Source organism: Perissodus microlepis, chromosome 8, assembly GCF_051167445.1.
Source record: "Perissodus microlepis isolate ML-2025 ecotype Zambia chromosome 8, ASM5116744v1, whole genome shotgun sequence".
Lineage (NCBI taxonomy): Eukaryota > Metazoa > Chordata > Actinopteri > Cichliformes > Cichlidae > Perissodus > Perissodus microlepis.
The window spans coordinates 18,842,339-18,862,972 of NC_140468.1; the positions used below are offsets into that span (position 1 = coordinate 18,842,339).

Consider the following 20,634-nt stretch of genomic DNA (forward strand, 5'->3'; position numbering starts at 1 on the left):
CGGCATGCTGCTGATCCCCCATGAGGTTATTCATAGACTCTTTTTTTGGGGTTTAGTTCAGATGTGTGTGAGAAAGAGTCAGGCCAAGGAAGTCTGAACATAAGAGATCAACAGCAAAACCCAAGTGGCCCGCTTATAGAGTTTGATGCAGATCACTCCAGACATTCTCCCCCAAAAAAGCACAACAAGAGGATGAATTTCCAGAAAACTGGAGGTAAACTATTATTTTTTTCACATTTTATTCATTCCAATAAACCTACTTCAAATATACATATTTAATCAAGATTAGAAAAATAAATATTTCAAAACACTAAATGTCACGGCTACAATAATGGCCACCACTCCACAGAGCAGAATGGCGATTTGGAGTAATGAGTATCACTGCTGCGGGACATAATGAAATTAAATACATAAAACTGCATTTCATATACAATGACTCCCAGCTATAAGGAGTGTAGAATAGTTTATACTGGGGCTCAATGACGCAGTAAAAACACCTAAAAAAAAATTAATGCTGAGGAGTTTTTCCCATGCAACAAGTTAGTACAGTGAACACTGAGTGGGAAAAAAAGTACAGCACAGACTACCAAGTATTTTAGTGAACACAGATTCCTATTTATCCCCTTTTAAACAACTGCTCTTCTTAATTTGAGGTAAGTTTATAATATTTGCATATTAGAAGTTGCCTGTTATCTACTCAAACGCTAAAAGCGGAAAATTGTTTCTATTTTTTAACCGAATTAAAAAGACTGCTGTGGAAATGTTTGCTGCCAAAAAAAGGGAAAAAAAAGTCAAACAATCTAGTGCATGTGCATAGCAACTTCAATAAAGGTCACTTGGATTGCAAACAAGCTTTTTCTACTTGATGCGAAGCAGAAAAAACAAACTGACCTAATTGTGTGAAGCCAAATAGATATTTGTTAGTATTAATGTGAAGCTTTGAGCGGCTTCAATTCTCAATATTCCTCGACTTCGTGTATCGCATTAGTCGTTAATGTGAATCTTGCAAATGTAAAAACCTCTCTGAAAGTACTTCCCCAAGTAAAACCACTCACTTTTGAAATATATTATCCAAGAGATATAAATATTAATAGATATAAATTAGTGGCTGCATAGCATTAGGCTTGGTTTGTGCACTGGTGGGAGTGTTTTCATACCCATTAGGCCGAGAGCTAAATGCCTAGGCTCGTTGGTGAATCATGTTAATTAATTAACGTCCTGATGTGACAGTGTATTCATGTGGCCTTTGAGCTTTTTTTTTTTCTTTTCCTGGATTATGTATACGCCAGAAGCAGCATTGGGATATGCAGCACAAGTCACAAGTCACAAGTAGCAGCCACAGATAATAGTGTTGGTACTAGGCACAATAATATGGCTGATAAAATGCAGCCTCGACAGTTTTTTCCTGGCACTGAGGGAGGGACGACTATACAGTACATGTTCAGGATATCTGTGGACTCGTTTTCACAGCAAAGAAAAGGAGAGAAATCCAACCATAAAGTGGAATCCTGTGTGTGTGTGTGTATATAATCTCTGTCCTTTTAATTGTGGACCGTGTGAGATGCTGGGGTGACGCCTTTACATATGACAGCTGGGTGGCTGTTTTGGGACTTGATGTAAAGGAGGTTTTCAAAAGTCACCCACCAAAAATAGTGGAATAAAAGAGTCAGCCACAGGTTCTTCCCTTCAGCTCTCCTCAAACTGTAAAAACACTGACTCCATGTCAGTCAGTACCTCCTCCTTCCATGTTTCCCGCCATCAGTCATGCAGGTTTTAGGCCGTAGAGCTGAATTGAGTGAGAACAGAACAGAAGAGTTAACAAAGACATTTTAAAACAGACGAATCCATCCATGTTAAAGTGCTCCAATCGCTTCTCTGATTCACCTGGGTCTGCCGTCTGCTTCTTCTTATTGTGATGAACTATCTGGTTCTCATTGGTCATCTTCACATCCTGATCCTCCACATAATTACTACAAGGCAACACAAGAAAAGGAAGACACAGCGGCTGTTTTTCTTTAAAACTGTAGTGCCAGCGAGAACCGGAAAAGGGCAACAAAACACAAAAGGGAGGGTTGACAAAGCTCGAAGTCAGGGAGAGGAGGGACTCTGGGGATCACAAGTCAAACGAGTGGTAAGGAGGATGTGGGATGTTTGAGGGCACTGGAGGAATCTTCAGTACAGGGAGTGACCACAAGGAGGCAGCAGCACTGGGTTTTTACTATCTTGTTACTCACTGTTGACGGTGTCTGCTGACACGGGGGCTGAAGTGGAGAAGAGTACAAGTCTTTTCAAAACTACTGAGTTAATCTAACCCAATTTGTCAGTAAATCTGTTTGATTGTCAGAAACGCAACAGGCCTGTCAAAAAGCATTTACATGACAGATCACGGGTGTCATTTCAGTTCATGGGCCACATGCAGCTCAATCTGACTTCTAGAGGGTCGTACACCAAAAGCAAAGCAGCATTCATAATACACTTAAAACGTCCTCTCATACATTTTATCCAGTTACAAAAAAGATGATGAGCAGTGTAAGACGTCTTTAAGAAGACTGTGGAATTATAAATCTCAGTAGGAGCATGGCTCCTTGGATTAACAGTCACACTTCAGTGTAGTATGGGATGACAAAGGTAATTTGTAAGATTCTGGAAAAACACTTTTATGTTACCCATTCTTAACATCCTGCAACACAACCACCTCTGCAAATTTCACACTCTGCAAGGCGTCCAGTCGGCTGGCAGCCGAGTGCATGTCTGATACCCCTTTTCTAAATAAGGCAAACCTAAATAACAATCAGCATTTAGCCTGTAAGCAAGCAGCCGTTCATGAATTCATCTTTCAAAAAAAAAAAACAAGATAAATGAATACAAAAAGCCTGAGTACCTGATGACAGTGTTCCTCTCTCTGTGAGTAATGTAGACGTCATCTGTGAACAGGATGGTGTGGTAGGGCACCACAGGGTCGCAAGTAGGCAGGATGCCTCGTGTCACTTGGCTTACGCAGTCCAAGATGCCATTATATACCAGGAGGTCATCCACCAGCAGCTGGACTCACGGAGAAACATGCATCATTAGTAAACAAACAGAAGCGATTGCTAAACCCGCAGCAGAGAGAGAAGTAGGCTTACCCCAAATTCTTTCACTCCTCTCTGAGGCGTCTTTGAGTAGTTCCACAGCTTGATCATGGACACAGTCACTGGATGATCAAAGATGACATACACACGGTTCACCTGCATGGAAACAGAGCATACACTCGTGTCAGCTGCCTACAGTCTCTCTCTCTCTTACACACTCACACACACTGTCTTTCTCACCAGGCCAGGAAGCACTGGGGCTAACCACATGTGTCTTCCATCGTGGGTGCAGTTGACTCCATCTATTAATTTATCTGGAGTCCTCACATCACCGCTCACATTGTCCAGCACATTCACACTGTCTGGAAAAGCAGCAATGTCTGGTGGACGTAATGTTGAGGTCTGATCATGTTTATTAATATAAACACAGCTGCTAATTACCCACAACTTTACTCAGAGTTTCATGAGAACAGAGTTTTACAGTAGTCACAAACTCTTTCAGAGATATATTATGTAAACCCAAATCAAATAAACCAGACTACTTTTTTATTTGAAACCCTTGAATACACTAATAAAATGCACAAGTATAATTCACACTAAATATTATTTCAATTTGATTGTCACAGTTACCTATAAGAGTAAACAACCATGCACTACTGCTCGAAATCCTTATGTTCTTAGAGTAGGATGTAACGCTTGCTCTTTTAAGAGGAAAACATTAACAGCTAGTGACTTAATATCTATCAATGTAAAGTGACCGATTTACAGATGTTGTCAGAAGTTTCATCCAATCAACATAGGCATGAATGTCATGCTGATTTTCCGGGGTGGAATGATTATACAGCATTTAATAAATCTTTTAAAAAGAACTGGGTGAACAAATTTGATTTTGTTTTGGATTTTCTCCAATTCACACAGTGTCTTTTGGTAGCCTTAAACAAGCCGCACAGGTATAATTCTACCTCGATATTATTAGAGTGACTTGTAAGAATTTTAAGTGAAGTCCACAGATTTTCAATAGCACTAAGGTTGGGGCTAGAAAAGGTCTTTGGATCTTTTGGGATCATTGCCCTGTTGGCAATTTGTGCATGTAAATGGAGAGTCCTCTTCACACACTGAGGTTAATTATGGAGTTCCACAGGGTTCAGTGCTAGGACCAATTCTGTTTACATTATACATGCTTCCCTTAGGCAGCATCATTAGAAGACATAGCATACATTTTCACTGCTATGCCGATGACACCCAGCTCTATCTGTCCATGAAGCCAGATAACACACACCAATTAGTTAAACTGCAGGAATGTCTTAAAGACATAAAGACCTGGATGGCCGCTAACTTTCTGCTTCTTAATTCAGATAAAACTGAGGTTATTGTACTCGGCCCTGAAAATCTTAGAAATATGGTATCTAACCAGATTCATACTCTGGATGGCATTACCTTGGCCTCCAGTAACGCTGTGAGGAACCTTGGAGTCATTTTTGACCAGGACATGTCCTTCAACGCACATATTAAACAAATATGTAAGACTGCTTTCTTCCATTTGCGCAACATCTCTAAAATTAGAAATATCCTGTCTCAGAGTGACGCTGAAAAACTAGTTCATGCATTTATTACTTCCAGGCTGGACTACTGTAATTCATTATTATCAGGATGTCCAAAAAACTCACTGAAAAGCCTTCAGCTAATCCAAAATGCTGCAGCAAGAGTACTGACAGGGACTAGAAAGAGAGAGCATATTTCTCCTGTTTTGGCTTCCCTTCATTGGCTTCCTGTTAAGTCCAGAATTGAATTCAAAATCCTGCTCCTCACATACAAGGTCTTAAATAATCAGGCCCCATCTTATCTTAATGACCTTGTAGTACCATATCACCCTATTAGAGCACTTCGCTCTCGCTCTGCAGGCCTACTTGTTGTTCCTAGAGTATTTAAAAGTAGAATGGGAGGCAGAGCCTTCAGTTTTCAGGCCCCTCTTCTGTGGAACCAGCTTCCAGTTTGGATTCGGGAGACAGAAACTATCTCTACTTTTAAGATTAGGCTTAAAACTTTCCTTTTTGCTAAAGCATATAGTTAGGGCTGGACCAGGTGACCCTGAATCCTCCCTTAGTTATGCTGCAATAGACGTAGGCTGCCGGGGGATTCCCATGATGCATTGAGTTTTTCCTTTCCAGTCACCTTTCTCACTCACTATGTATTAATAGACCTCTCTGCATTGAATCATATCTGTTATTAACCTCTGTCTCTCTTCCACAGCATGTCTTTTATCCTGTCTTCCTTCTCTCACCCCAACCGGTCGCAGCAGATGGCCGCCCCTCCCTGAGCCTGGTTCTGCCGGAGGTTTCTTCCTGTTAAAAGGGAGTTTTTCCTTCCCACTGTTGCCAAAGTGCTTGCTCATAGGGGGTCATATGATTGTTGGGTTTTTCTCTGTATCTATGAAGCGCCTTGAGGCGACTTTTATTGTGATTTGGCGCTATATAAATAAAATTGAATTGAAATTGAATTGGAACACCCACCTATGTCTCAGTTTCAACCATTTAGTGATTGATACTCCTTCATTATTCCATCCACTTTGTGCAGCAAAACAGCCGCAAGGTATGATGCTACCACCACCATGCTTGACAGCTGGTACAGTGTTCTTAGGTTAGATAATCTCACTTTTACCTCTCCAAACATACCTGCACTCTTGTCATTGTTACCTAATAGCTCAATCTTTGCCTTGCCTGGACATAAAACTTTTCTCTAGAATGCATTTGGGTAGTCCATGTGGGAAAATGCTAATTTCAATTTTCGAGTAGGGCCTTCTTTCTTGGTTGGCACCCTCTCAGTAAGGCTCACTTCACTTGACAGTGACACTGGTGTGTCAGCAGGTTCCAGCTCATGCCAGGCTTGGCCCTTCATGGCTCCTGAACATCCTAACCAATTTACTCCCATATGAGGGTGAAAGTTTGGGTCTTCTTCCAAAACTTGTAAAAGTGGTGAGACATCTGAATAATTTGTACATATGTACAATTGTTTGAATCAACGGTCCTGGAATCTGCAGTTGTTTAGAAATGGCTCCAAGAGACCTTCCCAGCTTTTGTAAATCTACAGTTCTCCTTGTTGGATCTTCACTGAGTTCCTTGGATTTTCTCATTATTCTGAGTATTGGTCAGTCCACTGAGAGTTGTCAAACATATCCTTTTTTTGTTAGCAAAGAGAAACTACCAGTTGTAGTTAATCATGATCACAATGAGAAGTTAACAGTTCTTGGCCTTGTCAAGTTAAAAGACATTGAAGAACCTTAATTAAAAGATAAAAGCGATGTATGTAAATAATTGTGAACCCAAATCTTTGTCTACCCAAGTCTTTAAAGATGCATGCTGCAAAATCATTCCATCCTGGGGAAAGAACAGCCGAAAGAAACCATTAAAAGTCCAAAATTACCGTGACATTTCTCCCCACGATGAGAGTATGTAAATTTCTGACCACAACTGTACACCACGCATTCTTAACCAGGCACCCATCTGACCACATTAACAGTAAACATTAACATATTCCAGCAAGTGAGGTGAATTCGAGCCAGTGAGGTCAGATGCAAGTCTGAATCATGAGAAAGGATACTGTTGTCACTGAGGCTGATCTTCTCATGGTTCTGATTGTAAAACTCGAGGCCGTTCAGACCAATGTAGTATGGATCTCCCCAGGTTGTTAACAGCTGGAGCTGAAAAATGACTGACAGGTGAAAGTCAAGGAAAAGACAACATCAAGCATTTTAGATCCAGCTTTTTCCTTTTCTAGCTGCTTACAAAAGGAAAAAAGTAAGATAAGAGCATTTTTACCACTTTACTGGACAAAAACAACTTTTCTTTATCAAGTCTATAATGTTCAGCTTTTGTTTAGAGTTCAAAATGTGTATAGTTACAGACAAATTATTATTCGGATGCAATGGGTTAAATCTTCCCACTACATTTTTAAGGCCTGGTCTTAATCTGATCCACCCAAATTCCAGGTGGTTCTTCTGGCTGGTGTACATTCACCAGTCTGAGGCATGGCCTGTGATTTTAACCACTTAATTGCATAACCAGCAACCTCAGAATAGCAGTCACTAACCACCAGTAACGAATCATTCATATGAAACAAAGGTTTTTGCTCTGCCTGTGTTCACATTATTTCACAAAGTTAATAGTTCCAGAAAGAGTAAAATAGTAAGAGGTTACAGAGGTGAGCCCTGGCTGGCTCCTAGACCGAATGTGAAAGGAGGGCACATTGTAATGTCTGTGAGAACAGTGGATGAAAACATGAGCTCGATAAAGTGCTTAACTTATCACTTATCGCTACACCAAACGATATAGTGATTTTTCTGTGTTAAATACATACTAACCTGTCAGCCAGTTTTCACTGCTATTTTCTGATATGTGGAAAGGTTTTGCGCAATATCACAACACACTGAAATGACTGGACACATTTCTATTTCTCCTCCAGCCAGACATTTTCCTTCTGTAAGCTCTTGATGAGCATGTGCATGCCAGTGGTGTTGCCAAAGCAACCAATGCAGATTATTTAACGTGGTCTGAACTCAATCTGATCCGTGCATTTAAAAAATATCCACAGAACATTTTTGGACCAATAGAGCAGACAGGGGCACAGCATGCATAAGCATGTGTGAAATCTGTTTAGAAAAAGGATACACCCACAAGGCATGATGGGAGCCTCATAGTCCATGCTGGGCTGTTCTTGTTTCTTAGAGTGTCCTCTGAATTAAAAATAAAGTTATAAATAAGGAAAGGCAGTTTTCAGAATTTCTGATGAAACAGCAGTTTTACTCAAACTCATACTCTGGTCTTCACCTGTGGTAGTCTTCATTACTCCTGTTATCAGCTGGAGTCTGGAGAAAGTCAACAAAGAGAATCTCCTGGGCAAAATCAAAGTGACAATTGCCCGGTCCCTTCCTGATCAGTAATCCCTCCGTTGGTGAGACAGGAACATCATCCAAGAACAGATGAATCAGTTTCACCTGAACCAAACATGTGGACATTTTTATGTTTTATAGACGTATAAAGTGCTCTGCAAAGAACTTCTGTGGTTAAAAATAAAAATCTGTCACAATAAGTAATCCATGCTTTGCAGCATTATACACAGTCATCACTTTTTCAACACGTACTGTTCTTTGTACAAATGAGAAGCCCTTTTTAAGTCAGATTCACAGCTTCATAAATCCATATTAAGGGTGTCCTACAGTGTGTTTACATACATTAATTTTCATAAAACACTGTAATATTGTTGTTATTTCTCTCACACAGTATTTTATCTCTTGCCTCTTTAAACCCTCCAACCCCAGAAGGGCCCAGTCTACATTGATTGGTCAGCTAATATGTGGTCTGATACTGCATGTATTAAAACTGGACTTTGGACTTTGTAACCACAGACCTTTTATAACCGCAAAGCAGAATATGGCCTTAAGTAATATGTGAATTATACTTGTTCAAAATTATCAGCTGATCTGACTCCACCTGAAGGAAGTGGCACTAATTCAGTTCACAATATTTTTTTAAGTTACAAATTATCATGTAAAGTACGAAATATCATAAACACGTTAGTATTTGAAGTAAACTTTATTCTGCATCATAACAAATGTGGGTTCGGCCTGGCAGAAAGTGTCTCACCCCTCTGTAAGAGTCCTCAGGAGACTTGTTGTAGTTCCAGAAACGGAGACCAGCGATGGTCTGGGCCTTGCTGAAGGTAATGGTCAAGGTGTGGGACTCTCCATAGGAGAAAGGAATCAGCCACATATGCTGGTCATCAGTGGTAATGTTGTGGCCATCAATAAGTCTAAATAATGACAGTAGACATTATACACTGTATCTTACATAATAATGATGTAATCTTTGCCTGGACTTTAACTGTAATATCAAAGGGCATGTTACATTTAGTGTCAGGCATACTTATCAAGTGTGCGCAGGTCATGTCCATAATCAGGTAGGTCGTTGAGGTCCCTGGGTGAAGCAGCGATCATACTAAGATCTAAAGGTAAAGTCTCTCCATCCTTCCCCACGATCTCCAGTCCTGTCAGGCCCATGTAATGGGGGTCGCCCCATGTCAAGGTCATTTCCAGTCTAAGGCCTGGGATTTAAGACAGACTGTAAGCATCCAGAAATATCCAAAACACAAAGCCAAAAACAGAGAGGCAACCATAATATGACAGGATATGACTGATGTACTCACACTTTCCTGTGTGCATCCCAGGAATGAGCTCTAAGCTCTCTTCAGATTGGCTCATAGTAGAGTTGAGTTGAAGTTTCAGCTAAAACAAAACAACATTGCATTTAAAGCATAACTGTACCACACAGTCCTGTTGATGGTGTGGCTAGTTTGCCCTTTGTGCCTGTCTGCTCTGATCATTTGGGGCCACATAATGAAAGTGAACTCTGTCACACTTTGGAATAAGTTGCTTTATGAATTTATGATTCAAATTCTCGAATGAGACCAGTACTTAGTACTTACAGTGAGGTCTTCCTCTCTGAAACCAGCCTGGGTAAAAGGTCGTTCCTCTCCCTCTCCATCAGCAGTGCGTGGTCTCTGCAGCTCCTCCTCATACACCATGCTCTCAGGACTTTCACCTTCACTAAGGAAGGTCTCATCATAACGAGACATAGCCTCCAGTATCTCATCATCAGTGGTGAAGAGGATAGTGTCGCCAAACTGGTCCAGTTCTGAGCGCATGAATAAAGGATAAGTTGGTCAAAAAACAACACACAATGGAGCATAAACTCTTGTGAATTTGTTCTGATCAGATACCTCCAGAAAGAGTTCCAGACGCTTTTGCAATCTCCCCCCTGAAGATGCACCTTCCATCCAGAAGCATTTCTACCTCTTTCACGCCTCGGAATGAGTGGATGCGCGACTTGTTGTAGTTCCACACACGGATCATGGCCACTTTGTGGGGCACTCCAAAGTCCATGAAAATGGTGTGGCTACAACCAGGAGTAAACGGGGCTAGCCAAAGATGCATGTCGTCCTGAGTCCGATTGATGCCATCGATTAAGTTGGTGACTACGCGTGGATCCTTGCCGTATGCTGGGAGAATGTTGATGTCTGGCGGGTCAGCGTGGATATGAACAGGTCGGAGAGGCTCTCCACTAGAGCTGAAAACCTCCAGGCCGTTGAGACCCACGTAGTGACGATCACCCCAGGTGGACAAAATGTTGATTACCAGCCTTTGGCCTTGCGGCAACACTGGAATCTCAAACTCGTCCTCCCGCTCCATGGATGGATCGTCATCAGGGCCTTCGCAAAGTGTCCCCTGAGTGGTTAAGGAGGACAGAGGGCTTCTGGGTGATGAAGAAGAGATGGGTGGGACTGTGGGTGGACCACAGCCCTGGCGCTGAAGAAACTCATCAAATATGTCGCCTTCGAACGCCATGTTGGAGATGCGTCCACGCTGACATTGGTTGAACTTAGTGAGTGAATCCCAGGACTCCATGAGGGTGTCATCCTGCTGACTGTGCAGCCGGGCCCGAGAGCTACTCTGCCTTCTGCTAGCACTCACCAAAGACATGGGCTCATCTGGAGAACACACAAACATTAGACTATAAATTACTAACAAACCAAAAGGAAAGAAATTAGCCTGTAAGAATTGTCCGACATCAAATATAACTAAAATCTACAAGTCTGTGTATTTCACTAAATATCCACTTAAAATTTTACATAAATGAACCCAATGCAAATAAATCAGTAAGATTAAAGAGCAGTAATATATTTGCCAAAGTAATCAACAGCAAAAAGAATGACAATGATTAGATTTAACAAATGACTGCCAGTAAGGTGAGAATAGAGACTCTAGTTAGCTAAACTATATACATATTAATGTTATTCTCCTAAAGTCTCCAAAAGTATATTCCTTTGTATTTTTAATCAGTGGATACGATTTCCTTTGAAAGGACTCATAAGGTAATGAAAACTCCTACCCTGACCGATGATACCCTGATATTTTTTAAGATGAAATAGAGCTAAATTTATAGAAAGGCTGGAGTAGCCATATATACAGATTTGTCTCTCTGTTTCAGTATGAAAATTCTGACAATGCATACCAGCGTTTGTCAGTGCTGTAGCTCTGTGGTGTTGTTCCTCTGTCTGCCTTACACTGGCTGTGGAGTTTCTGAATGAGCTCCTCCGTCCGCTGATGGGCCTGTCTGACCTTTGCTCCCCGACCTCCTCAAGCAGGTCGCAGCTCAGGTCCAAAGAGTCAGCCTTCCACTGAACCCCATTCGCCGTCCTCTCCGCCCCTCTGCACACACGTCCTGGGTTACATGGCAACTCTGGGAGCATGGAAGAGGATGATGCTGATGGCTGTTTGAGCTCTGAAGAATGCTGGGGTACCAGCCACCGTGGCCTCTCCCTGCTGGTCTCACATCCCTCTGGAGCACCTCTGTTCAGAGGCTGCAGCCACTGCGGGGCAACCCGTGAGGAGGATGGCTGGGTGGTGACTGTCTGCTCCATGGGTGCAGACTGCTCCACCTGCTGCCTGAGAGAGTGGGCCTCCTCTGAGGCAGACAGGTCAAAAGAGCTCCTTTGTATCGAGGAGTGACGAGTAGAGGATGAAACTCCCACAGAAGCAGTGATAGGTGGTAGTGGTGTATGTGATTTCTCCTGCATGTCTACCACATTCTGGCCTGCTGTGTCAGACAATGCATTCAAACTTTGGTATCTCTGGGAGATGCTACCCTCTCCACCCTTACTGTCTTCATAGCAAAGGGGAGTGGCCCCTCTTAGACTGTGTCCTGAAGCCACAGGGCTGGAAAACACAGAGTCGGAGACCTGGCAATCCTGAAGATCAATTGTGGTGCTGTAGTCAAAGACTTGGTTGCCACAGCCCTTCTCCAGCTCACCTTCAAACACCAACGTGCTATTCAGGTACAGCTTTATATGTCGCGCACCTACGTCAAGCTCCTGGCAAAGATACAGCACATCAGTTTACAAGCGTCTTTAATTTAGATGGATGTTTAACAGTTTCAAAAGCATTTGATTTTAAGCACTAAATTATGCCACAAAATGAAGAAATAATGATTTTCACATTTCAATTCTTCACAGAATTAACACCAAACATTTGAGTGAAGCTGTAAAACCAAATGGTGGGAAAATATTTAGCATTTCATTTCTCTGTATAATGAATGTTTGATTAAAATTCAAGCAAAAGGATGACAAGCTGCAACCTGATGAGAGTATTAAAAAAAAATCGAATTTCATAAAACACACTGTTGACTAACATGCTCTAGCTAGCTGCTAATTAGTGCAACTGCGACCTTTTGATCCTCTAGACAATAAACCACTATGAATCCAGAGAAGTCTAGAAAATACTCCAAACTCCTTACCTTACAGGTTCAAGCTCTTATTCACAGTCCGGTACAAATATTGCTAAGTACTAATGGTCGGTGTAAACTAGGAAAACCTGGGGTCTTTGTGCCCCCTTCTTAACAGCAGAGACGCTAACAGACAGAAGCCCATGTTACACTAATCCTCTGAGGCTAATCTCTTACTGTTCCACATTTGGACAGACTGAGTGGCAGCTCAGACAGCCACTGCTTAAAGAGCAATGCATCTGTGACGTAACCAAACCAATACAGTCATCCACTGTTATAATGGAAACGCACAATCACGCACCATCTATCAGCTTGCAACAGAAATCAAACAGTTTGTAACTGATTATGTTGAAGAACTGATATAAAATTTATTGAATACACATACATTGAAGCTTCTGTTGTAGTTCCAGATTTTAATACAAGATATTCCAAAGTCTGGAGAGCGCTCGGTGTTCCTGATGATGAAGTAGAGCTGAATGGGTGGGTGGAACGGACACGTCCACATATGACGGTCTTTGGTGGTCTGTCAAACCAAGAGAAGAAAAACAAAATGAAAAACAAAAACAGCAACTTATTCATAAGAAGTCAAGGATGGACAGATATATAGTCTGAACATCAGTACTAGCTGATTGTGGCCTTGTTGGCTGCCAATGGTCTCTTGGCAAGTGCTGTGGCATTTATTGATGGGAGCAGCTGATGTTTAGTTGCTGTGTCACACAAACTTTGTGCTTGTTAAACTTTCAAAAGTAGTGCAATGAAAAACCATAAAGAACTCAAAACAGCCACTTTTTCATAATGGCAACTTATTTATTTCCCACAAGATGGGGAATAAATTACAACACACGCACACACAAACACACACACTACAGCAGAAGAGACTGACCTTCACTTTCCCATTGACGAGCGCCCCCAAATTACCAGGAAAGTCAGCATTCCTGATGTCTAAGTCATGAGGCGACACGTAAAGCTTCTTGTTTCTGAGGCAGAAGAATTGCAACTCAGTCAGCCCGACCTGCAGAGCGTTCCCCCAGTTTGACAGTATCTCCATGGTAACATACAATGCAGGTGTGTACTCTGGTGATGACTGCCTTCTCTGCAACAGCGATACAAAACATTAAGACAAGGCAAGACAAGACAAGATAAGATAACCTTTATTAGTCCCACACGTGGGAAATTTGTTTTGTTACAGCAGAAAGTGGGCAGTTCAGAGGTATCCCACCCAACAGCATCGGGATTATTCATTCTGATCTGGGAAAGTGTGTCATTAGCTCACCGGCTGCTTGGTGTAGTCTGTTTTCACACTTTGAGGGATGCTGCAACCAGGTCCACCTTCAAGTTTCTCCAAGGCTTTCAGCAGTTTCTGTTGTTGACTGAATAAAAGAATGACGACACTTTAGCTTGCCTGCTCTGTTTATCGTTCCATTTATTTATTTATCCTCAATCTTCATATTAATGCAAAGCACTGCAGTAGCTAAAGTCATACATAATTTCAAGGTCATTGGGTATACACTCATTGTTATATTTCAACCAGTAGGTGTTATAACATCAAAGCATTTACAGAATTACCACAGGCAATAACGAGATGTACTAGGAAGTGAGATTAATGAGTCAGCAAGGTATGCTGAGCCTAACGTCAGACTATTTTGATGTCAGGTGGCTCTTTTTTTGGATACATCACCATAGTAACTTGTGCTGGACACTTTATACGCTCTCACAGAGGACAGTTTCAATTACCACCAATAAAACTGGGTGGAAATGCAACATTTTCACTTATTCTTCTCTTGCTGATGTGCTCTATGAGTTATACAGATTTTCTGCAGATACACAACCTGTTGAGGCGAACATTTGTAACACCAACAAACAAAGCTGTGAAGTCACAGCCCGCTTGGTCTGGTAATAGAGCCAGCATAACACAGAGTAAAGACTCTTTGTTGTTTATTACAAAAAAATATTCACACAAGATTTGGTATGGCCAAAAATTAAACTGATTTCAATGCCTCCTTGATTATGTACTGGATTAGAATTGAATTTGTGTCACGCATCAAGTTTAACTGGATCATGGTTGAACAAATATTCCAGTGTTTCCAACAGAATTGATTGAATTAGATTGCATTTACACACCATATGCACGCAAAAGGAGGCATGTATGATTTTTTTTAAAGAAACTGATAAATAATGTCATATACATATGGTGCAATAATCTGCCTCTACAGTAAGTTCTTCATCATGTGAACAGACTCCACTTCCACTGTCTTAAACTGCAGCTGGTGAAACAGTCCTTGTTCTGCTCTACAGGCTCTGTGAACTTTGAATGGTAGCCCATGAACTAGTTTTGCACCTGCAGCAGGTTCTGGTTAGAGTGATCCTCCAGCTTGCAGCAAATCTACAGCACAGAGCAAGCACTCCTCTCTCCAGCTGCAGTCAAAGATGTTAGTTAAATCTGATGAAATGCCTCAAGAAACGTCACAAAATGAACCTGATCAGTCTGTCAGAGAGAAATGGGAGACAGCTAGCTGATTAGCGCTCACTCACCCAGAAAATAAGGCAGTAACTGCCCACTGCTGTCTTACGTCATTCTCCCAGACAGACGCATGTTTTTTTTTTAAATTACAAATATCACTAGTAATGTCTCTGACTGAAGTAGGCATTACTTGATCGATTAATGTTTAGTGGAAGAACAGTCCAATAACATGTTACACATGCCTTTTATTGTAGTGTGCACATATGGCCTTAACTGAAAAGCCTGGGATAACAAAGAAAGTTAATAATCACCATCATAATACCCATTCTTTGTTGCTGGGCTTATAGGTTCTGTTGAACCACCTACTGCAAAGAAAGTCCAGCTATGTTAGGGGTGGCCAACTCCAGGCTTCGAGAGCTGGTCAAGTCTTAGATAACACCCTGGGTCAAAACACACCATCATCAAATGATTAGTTTATTACCAGTCCACTGGAGAACTTCAAGAAATGTCGAGGAGGTAATTTAGCCATTTAAATCAGCTGTGACACATCTAAAACCTGCAGGACACCGGCTCTCGAGGCCTGGAATTGGCCACCCCTGAGTTATATCAAAATTGTTTCATAGTACACTGTAACTGTTAGCGTTCTGTTCCTGAGTGTTTAAGTATCTTTTTCTGTCACCATACCTGGGACCCATGAGTGTGATTCTCTGCATGGCCAGAGTGACATTGTTGTCATCCTTGTTGTGAGTGTTGTGGTGCACTAAACCATTCATCACCTGATGTCCCTTGACCTAGAGGACAAAGAAACCAAATCCAACCGATGTGAAAAATATATGTAAGGGACAAGATTCACATGTGAGTCAAATCCAGGAAAATTCAATTGAATAAAATCAAAAGTAGGCAAAGTATACAGTTACAGATGAAAATGAGGTGTAATAACAGATGTAAGAAGTGAAGTGTGGCTCAGGCAGACCGTGTGTCGACTGAAGAGCTCTGCACTCTGCACTGGGTTGTTTTCTCTCTGTATGGCCTGGCGTACCCTGATCGCAACCTCCTCTGGGTCCCGGTCCTCGACAGAAGACTTTCTATTTGCCGACAGCGGCCTCTCCACCCGACTCCTCGGCCCTTAAGCAGAAAATACACATTTTTTATCCAGCAACAATCATGTGGAATGGAATACCTCAGCCACATTTTCATTCAAAAACGGGAGATGAGTTTGTAAAACATGACTTACTCTGACCTTCCCAGCTCTCTTTTGAAGGTGGCCTATCTAATGTCTTGCTCTTCACCAACATAGGTTTGGTGGGTATAAAAGTCTCAACACTTTCTTTCCTTTTTGCAGACAGTGAACGCTCGAGCTTACGACCTGGAAAAATAAAGGAAATTGATTAAGATCAGGAATAGATGCTTCTTTTCATATGCTGACAACATGCCTAAAGACATCCTTAGGTCAGTGCTGATGACGCAGAAAAGCAGGGGATGTTACCGCTCTTGCTTCGCCCTAAATCAATAACAAATTTCCATATTAGCCTACCTTTAGGTGAGGGTCCAAAGTCCAGCACAATGAGGTTCGCTGAGTCAAAATGGCTTTGGGAGCCACTGGGCCGAGAGCTGTTGGAGGATGACTTGGAGGAGGGGAGAGGCAGCCCCAGTTCATCCAGACTCTCTGTGCTCTCATCCCTCTCAATCTGCTCCTCTACCCACTCTTCATCTGACTCCTCCCCAGCTGAGCCACGACTGCTCCGTCGCATGCTAACCTCCAGGCTTCGACGCAAAACCTAGTTTGCAAAGGTCAGCATTTATATATTCATCCATGCACAAGTCACTCACAGGCACAGACCTGTATACTGACAGTTTAACCATCCTCGTGATTTGACAAACTACCACTAAAAAGTGAAATAAATTCCCACCAACAGGCATAAACCAAATTACGATGATTCTCTATATCTAATTCATCTTCGACAAGAAGACACAAAAAAAAAAACCGCATACATTTTCATCCACTCACCTTCACTTCCTCAAGGTTGAGAAGTACCTTCTCACTGTGCTCCTGGTCTCCTCGGCTCTCAGGCCTGGAGCTGAAAGAGTGCGACACCTTGCAGGTGTTCCTCTGGCAGCAGGGACTACGAGGGGAGTGTGGACTGGAGCTCTGGATGAAACGTGATGATTGGATAAAGGGGAAATAGCAGAGATAGAGAGATGCTAAGTACTACAGACAGCTGCATCTGGCACATAGTCCCTCCCCTAAAAATAAAACACCCACACATACAGGCTTAGTAGGCATTGTTATGTCTTCACTCTACCTCCATGTCTATGCTTTCATAGGGCTCAAAATCATCAGAGTAGCGCTTTGTTGGGGAGATTAGCAAACTTGGTCCATCCTCTGTTCGAATTTTAACAGAATCCTGCACATATTAGAAAAGAGGAAATATCAAACATGTGTCCTTAAAGAGGAAATGTCTATTTTTGCTGAACAATAAGAGTTAATACAGATAGGATAAGGATATCAGATGGCTGCACCTGCACCCATTCTTTCCTCTGGACCTTTCCTGGGGCAGTGTGGCTTCTCTTCCTGTGGGTCTGCTCCAGTTTACTACTGTCTTCAGTTAGCTGGTGGGCGCTTCTACAGACATCTGCCGATGAGTCACAGCACAGAAACGAACATGAGCAGCGTGCAGCAGACTACTGCCTCAGAGGAGAAGGAACACACAGTCACATACGCAGATGGTCCACAGCACAGAGAGGAAGACGAAAAAACTGCCTGCCAGCTACAACTGTCACTATCATTTATTCACTGGGACTGGGCACGGGATCCTGTCACACAAACTACAAGCTGAGGAGTGGTGGCTATTAGCTGGTTTTCCATATGGTTCATGGGTGACAGTAGCAACAACAAAAAAAGAGCATGAGATAGTACCTTTGATTTCTCCTAAACATGACTGAACACTCAAGAACAAATACCTCTGCCTGCATGACAGATTCAGAAAAATTAAATAAATAAGAAGAAAAAAAAAATCAAGTGTTATTTAAGAATATCTAGTTTTGAGTCTAAGTGCAAAAGCATACCTGCTGTACATGTAGGCCTCAAAGGTGGCTGTGAGGAGGGAGACCTTTGGTTGGAGCCCTTGGCTTGCTTCCTACTGGCTTCGGCATTGGCTCCATTAAGATAAATTGAAAAACCTTGCTCAAGCCGTTCCAGCTCAATCTCCTTGGGGTCTTTGACTTTAAGGCGCTTTAAGAGCCTGGAGAACAAATAAAGAGCTAATAAATAGCTTTCGAAAATATAGCAAATCCTATCACAGTTTTGACGTGGCTAACAAAGGATTCAGGATGCAACATGACACATTCCAATTCCAAGCTATGTTACTTTTTAAAATATATGTATTGTTTCTCAAGGGAAGGAGGCAAGCCAATCAGTGCTCCAATTAGGCAGCACTGAAAGTCATGCAGGAGTTGTCCGTTTCCCCTGTGAAATCCAATCTGTCTCTTCCCCGGCAGCCTGCGCTAACACTTCACCTGTTTTTGTGTTGGAGGGCGATTAAATATTCATCCAGAGTGTCATCTACAGCACAGGCGAGCTTCTCTCCTTGGCACGTCTTACTCTCCTTCAAGAACACACGCGTCAGTAAACAGACACACATGATGAAAGGTCGGAAAGGCCTACATCAGCGGTTCGTGGGCAACAAATTGTCATAATACAACTCATTCTTGCACAGGTATGCACATTCACTTTATTGCGTGCATCACCACAATTATGCAAGCAACTTGCTCCTCCGCCGAGTGTGGAACTAAAGCTTTAGTGAAGGATGCGTAATGTGTCATGACACAGGGGTTACGGTTGGATTTAAAAACATTTAGTCAGGATGTAGCCTAATGTTAAATGGGTGATGGAGAAATGAATTAAGAAAGGTTTTATTGGTTAGGACCATAATAAAAACTGATTATTTGTAAAGCAGCACTTGATAACCTTAACACAGTATTAGTCTCTACAATATCTGCTGCTAAAGAGCCGCAAACTCTCAATTTTTATATGAAGCCACACAATTGATCATAGCAAAAGATACTGCCAAAAAAAAAATGAGCCCAAGCTGAGCTCTCACGCTGAAACTACTGACTCAGCATGGGCCAAGATCCCAATACTTGCATGGCTTGTCAAATTCAGCCACTTTTTCACAAGGCAGCCCTACTATATCCTCAGTGGTGATCACATCCTGCAATAATGTGTGCACGGTGCATGAAGTGTAGCTCTTTAGCTGTAGTTCAAGTGATGGATTGTAAAACGATATCTGTCACGTTAAACCAAAAATCCCAAAGTGAGGGCCACTACGGGTTCTACAACCCTGACAGCATACATCTTGTTCAGACATTTCTGCACTCAGCTGAAATGAAATGGCCCTTATTAAAAGACCAGATGTCTGCCTGCTTTAAGCTGAATAATGCTGGCTGCAGTAAAATTAAGCAGATTAAATAAAAAGTGGGTCTCGGAGGGAGCACTGGTTGACTGCATAACACAATCGCCTAAAGCTCATGCCGTTTCATTTGTTATATATTTTTAAAGAAACATGCAAGATGAACAAAGAAATCACAAAGCCTTACTCAGTTTCTACAAGTCAACTAGGCTACAGCATCTGTCAAGGTCAGGAGCAGAAGGGAGGCAGAGAAATGAGAAGCAAGGGTAGAAAATACTTGTTAGTGACAGAGTATAGAGACAGGGTGACAGCTCAGATACTGGTGCACAAAATGGCATGCCTTTATTTTAGAGTTTCATGGTCGTGAAAATTACAGTGTTTAATGAAAAGTGTATCACGTAAAGTAAAATGGCAGATGATCTGAACTTAAAGCTATCATTACCTCGTTATCCATCGTGTGATTGCAGATGCTGCTGCTCACATGACCCTATCCCATATTTCTGAAGAGAGGCGATCACTCCTGCTCAAAACGTATCCCTCAAATCTGTGTCGTATTTGTCCATCACTGTAGCGGGACACACATGATAACCCTGAGGTTAGCCGTGACATGAAACCTAAAGTACCTTGAGTACAGCTCGTGGAAAATGTCGCCACACCCGCTGGCCGATTCAAGGGACCAAATACCAAACATTCACGATTGTGTTAACGTTAGCATCTTATTTTAAGCAGGGGTTGACCAAAACTCGTTTTAAACCACCTCAGGATTTTGTTTTCATCAGCACTCGTGCACGGAGTTGGCTTGTCGGGTAGCGTTGCTGTTACAATAATTTCTATGCTATTAAGAGCTAACGAGCTAGCCATTGTTGACTATGTCAACTTTAAGCGAAAGATAACGGGTTATCAACCTCCTATGCGGTTGTATCGCATGAATTAACTAGTAGGTGCAGTGGCGCAGGCGACGTTAGCAAGCAGCCGATAGTTCAGTAAAAGCAGTGCTGACGTTCATAACTAAACTAAAAAAGCTAGCGAGTTAGCCTCCAACTACTATTAAAAGACAGATATAAACCTGCGTACCGTCTTCATAATCTCAGAAAGCCTTTACTTTATTTCGGCTCTGATATATACAAGAAAAATACTCACGGTCCATTTAAAAAGAGTACTTTGATAACCATTATCTTTGAAATTCACGAGCTTTTTAGTGGTTTCTCATGTGCCCAGTGTTGTGTTGGTTGGTAACCAGGATAGCTGTCCACCAATGGCGAGAGCCGCATCAGAGAACCACGCCCCTAACCGGTCCGCTGTCTACCTCCTGCTCCGACAAGCCTCCACAAAGCCTCCTACTGCCCAGCCACACTCCATCT

General features: G+C 42.1%; 1 protein-coding gene across 4 annotated transcripts; it reads right to left on the reverse strand.

Annotated features, from left to right (window-relative positions):
* Positions 1-215: 215 nt before the first annotated feature.
* katnip (katanin interacting protein) lies at positions 216-20,600 on the reverse strand. 4 transcript variants are annotated; one of them, XM_084937989.1, is made up of 29 exons: positions 20,414-20,600; positions 19,716-19,838; positions 18,381-18,469; positions 17,931-18,106; positions 17,385-17,497; positions 17,168-17,269; positions 16,873-17,013; positions 16,399-16,642; positions 16,099-16,230; positions 15,838-15,989; positions 15,549-15,655; positions 13,677-13,773; positions 13,287-13,496; positions 12,789-12,926; positions 11,135-11,993; positions 9,843-10,610; positions 9,549-9,757; positions 9,270-9,348; positions 8,990-9,167; positions 8,711-8,876; positions 7,895-8,061; positions 7,736-7,800; positions 6,669-6,779; positions 3,312-3,451; positions 3,126-3,227; positions 2,882-3,042; positions 2,235-2,261; positions 1,885-1,970; positions 216-1,786 (listed from the first exon to the last, which is right to left on the reverse strand). In XM_084937989.1, the coding sequence occupies exons 2-29, from the start codon at positions 19,725-19,727 to the stop codon at positions 1,728-1,730; spliced, it is 4,890 nt and encodes a 1,629-aa protein (XP_084794115.1). In that variant the 5' UTR covers positions 19,728-19,838; positions 20,414-20,600; the 3' UTR covers positions 216-1,727. The 4 variants fall into 4 exon arrangements, with proteins under 4 accessions (XP_084794115.1, XP_084794114.1, XP_084794113.1 ...); XM_084937988.1 differs by lacking the exons at positions 19,716-19,838; positions 20,414-20,600 and having other exon boundaries at positions 16,105-16,230; positions 18,381-19,454; XM_084937987.1 differs by lacking the exons at positions 19,716-19,838; positions 20,414-20,600 and having other exon boundaries at positions 18,381-19,454.
* Positions 20,601-20,634: the final 34 nt, after the last annotated feature.

Bases quoted from the DNA above. Each gene is read 5' to 3' on its own strand.
- katnip (XM_084937987.1), bottom strand. From the start codon at position 18,505: ATGTGTGTCTGTTTACTGACGCGTGTGTTCTTGAAGGAGAGTAAGACG. The intron at 1,971-2,234 runs GTGAGTAACAAG...GTTGCCTTGTAG, and splicing joins GTCAGCAGACACCGTCAACA to TAATTATGTGGAGGATCAGG. The intron at 1,787-1,884 runs GTGAATCAGAGA...CACTCAATTCAG, and splicing joins GAAGCAGACGGCAGACCCAG to CTCTACGGCCTAAAACCTGC.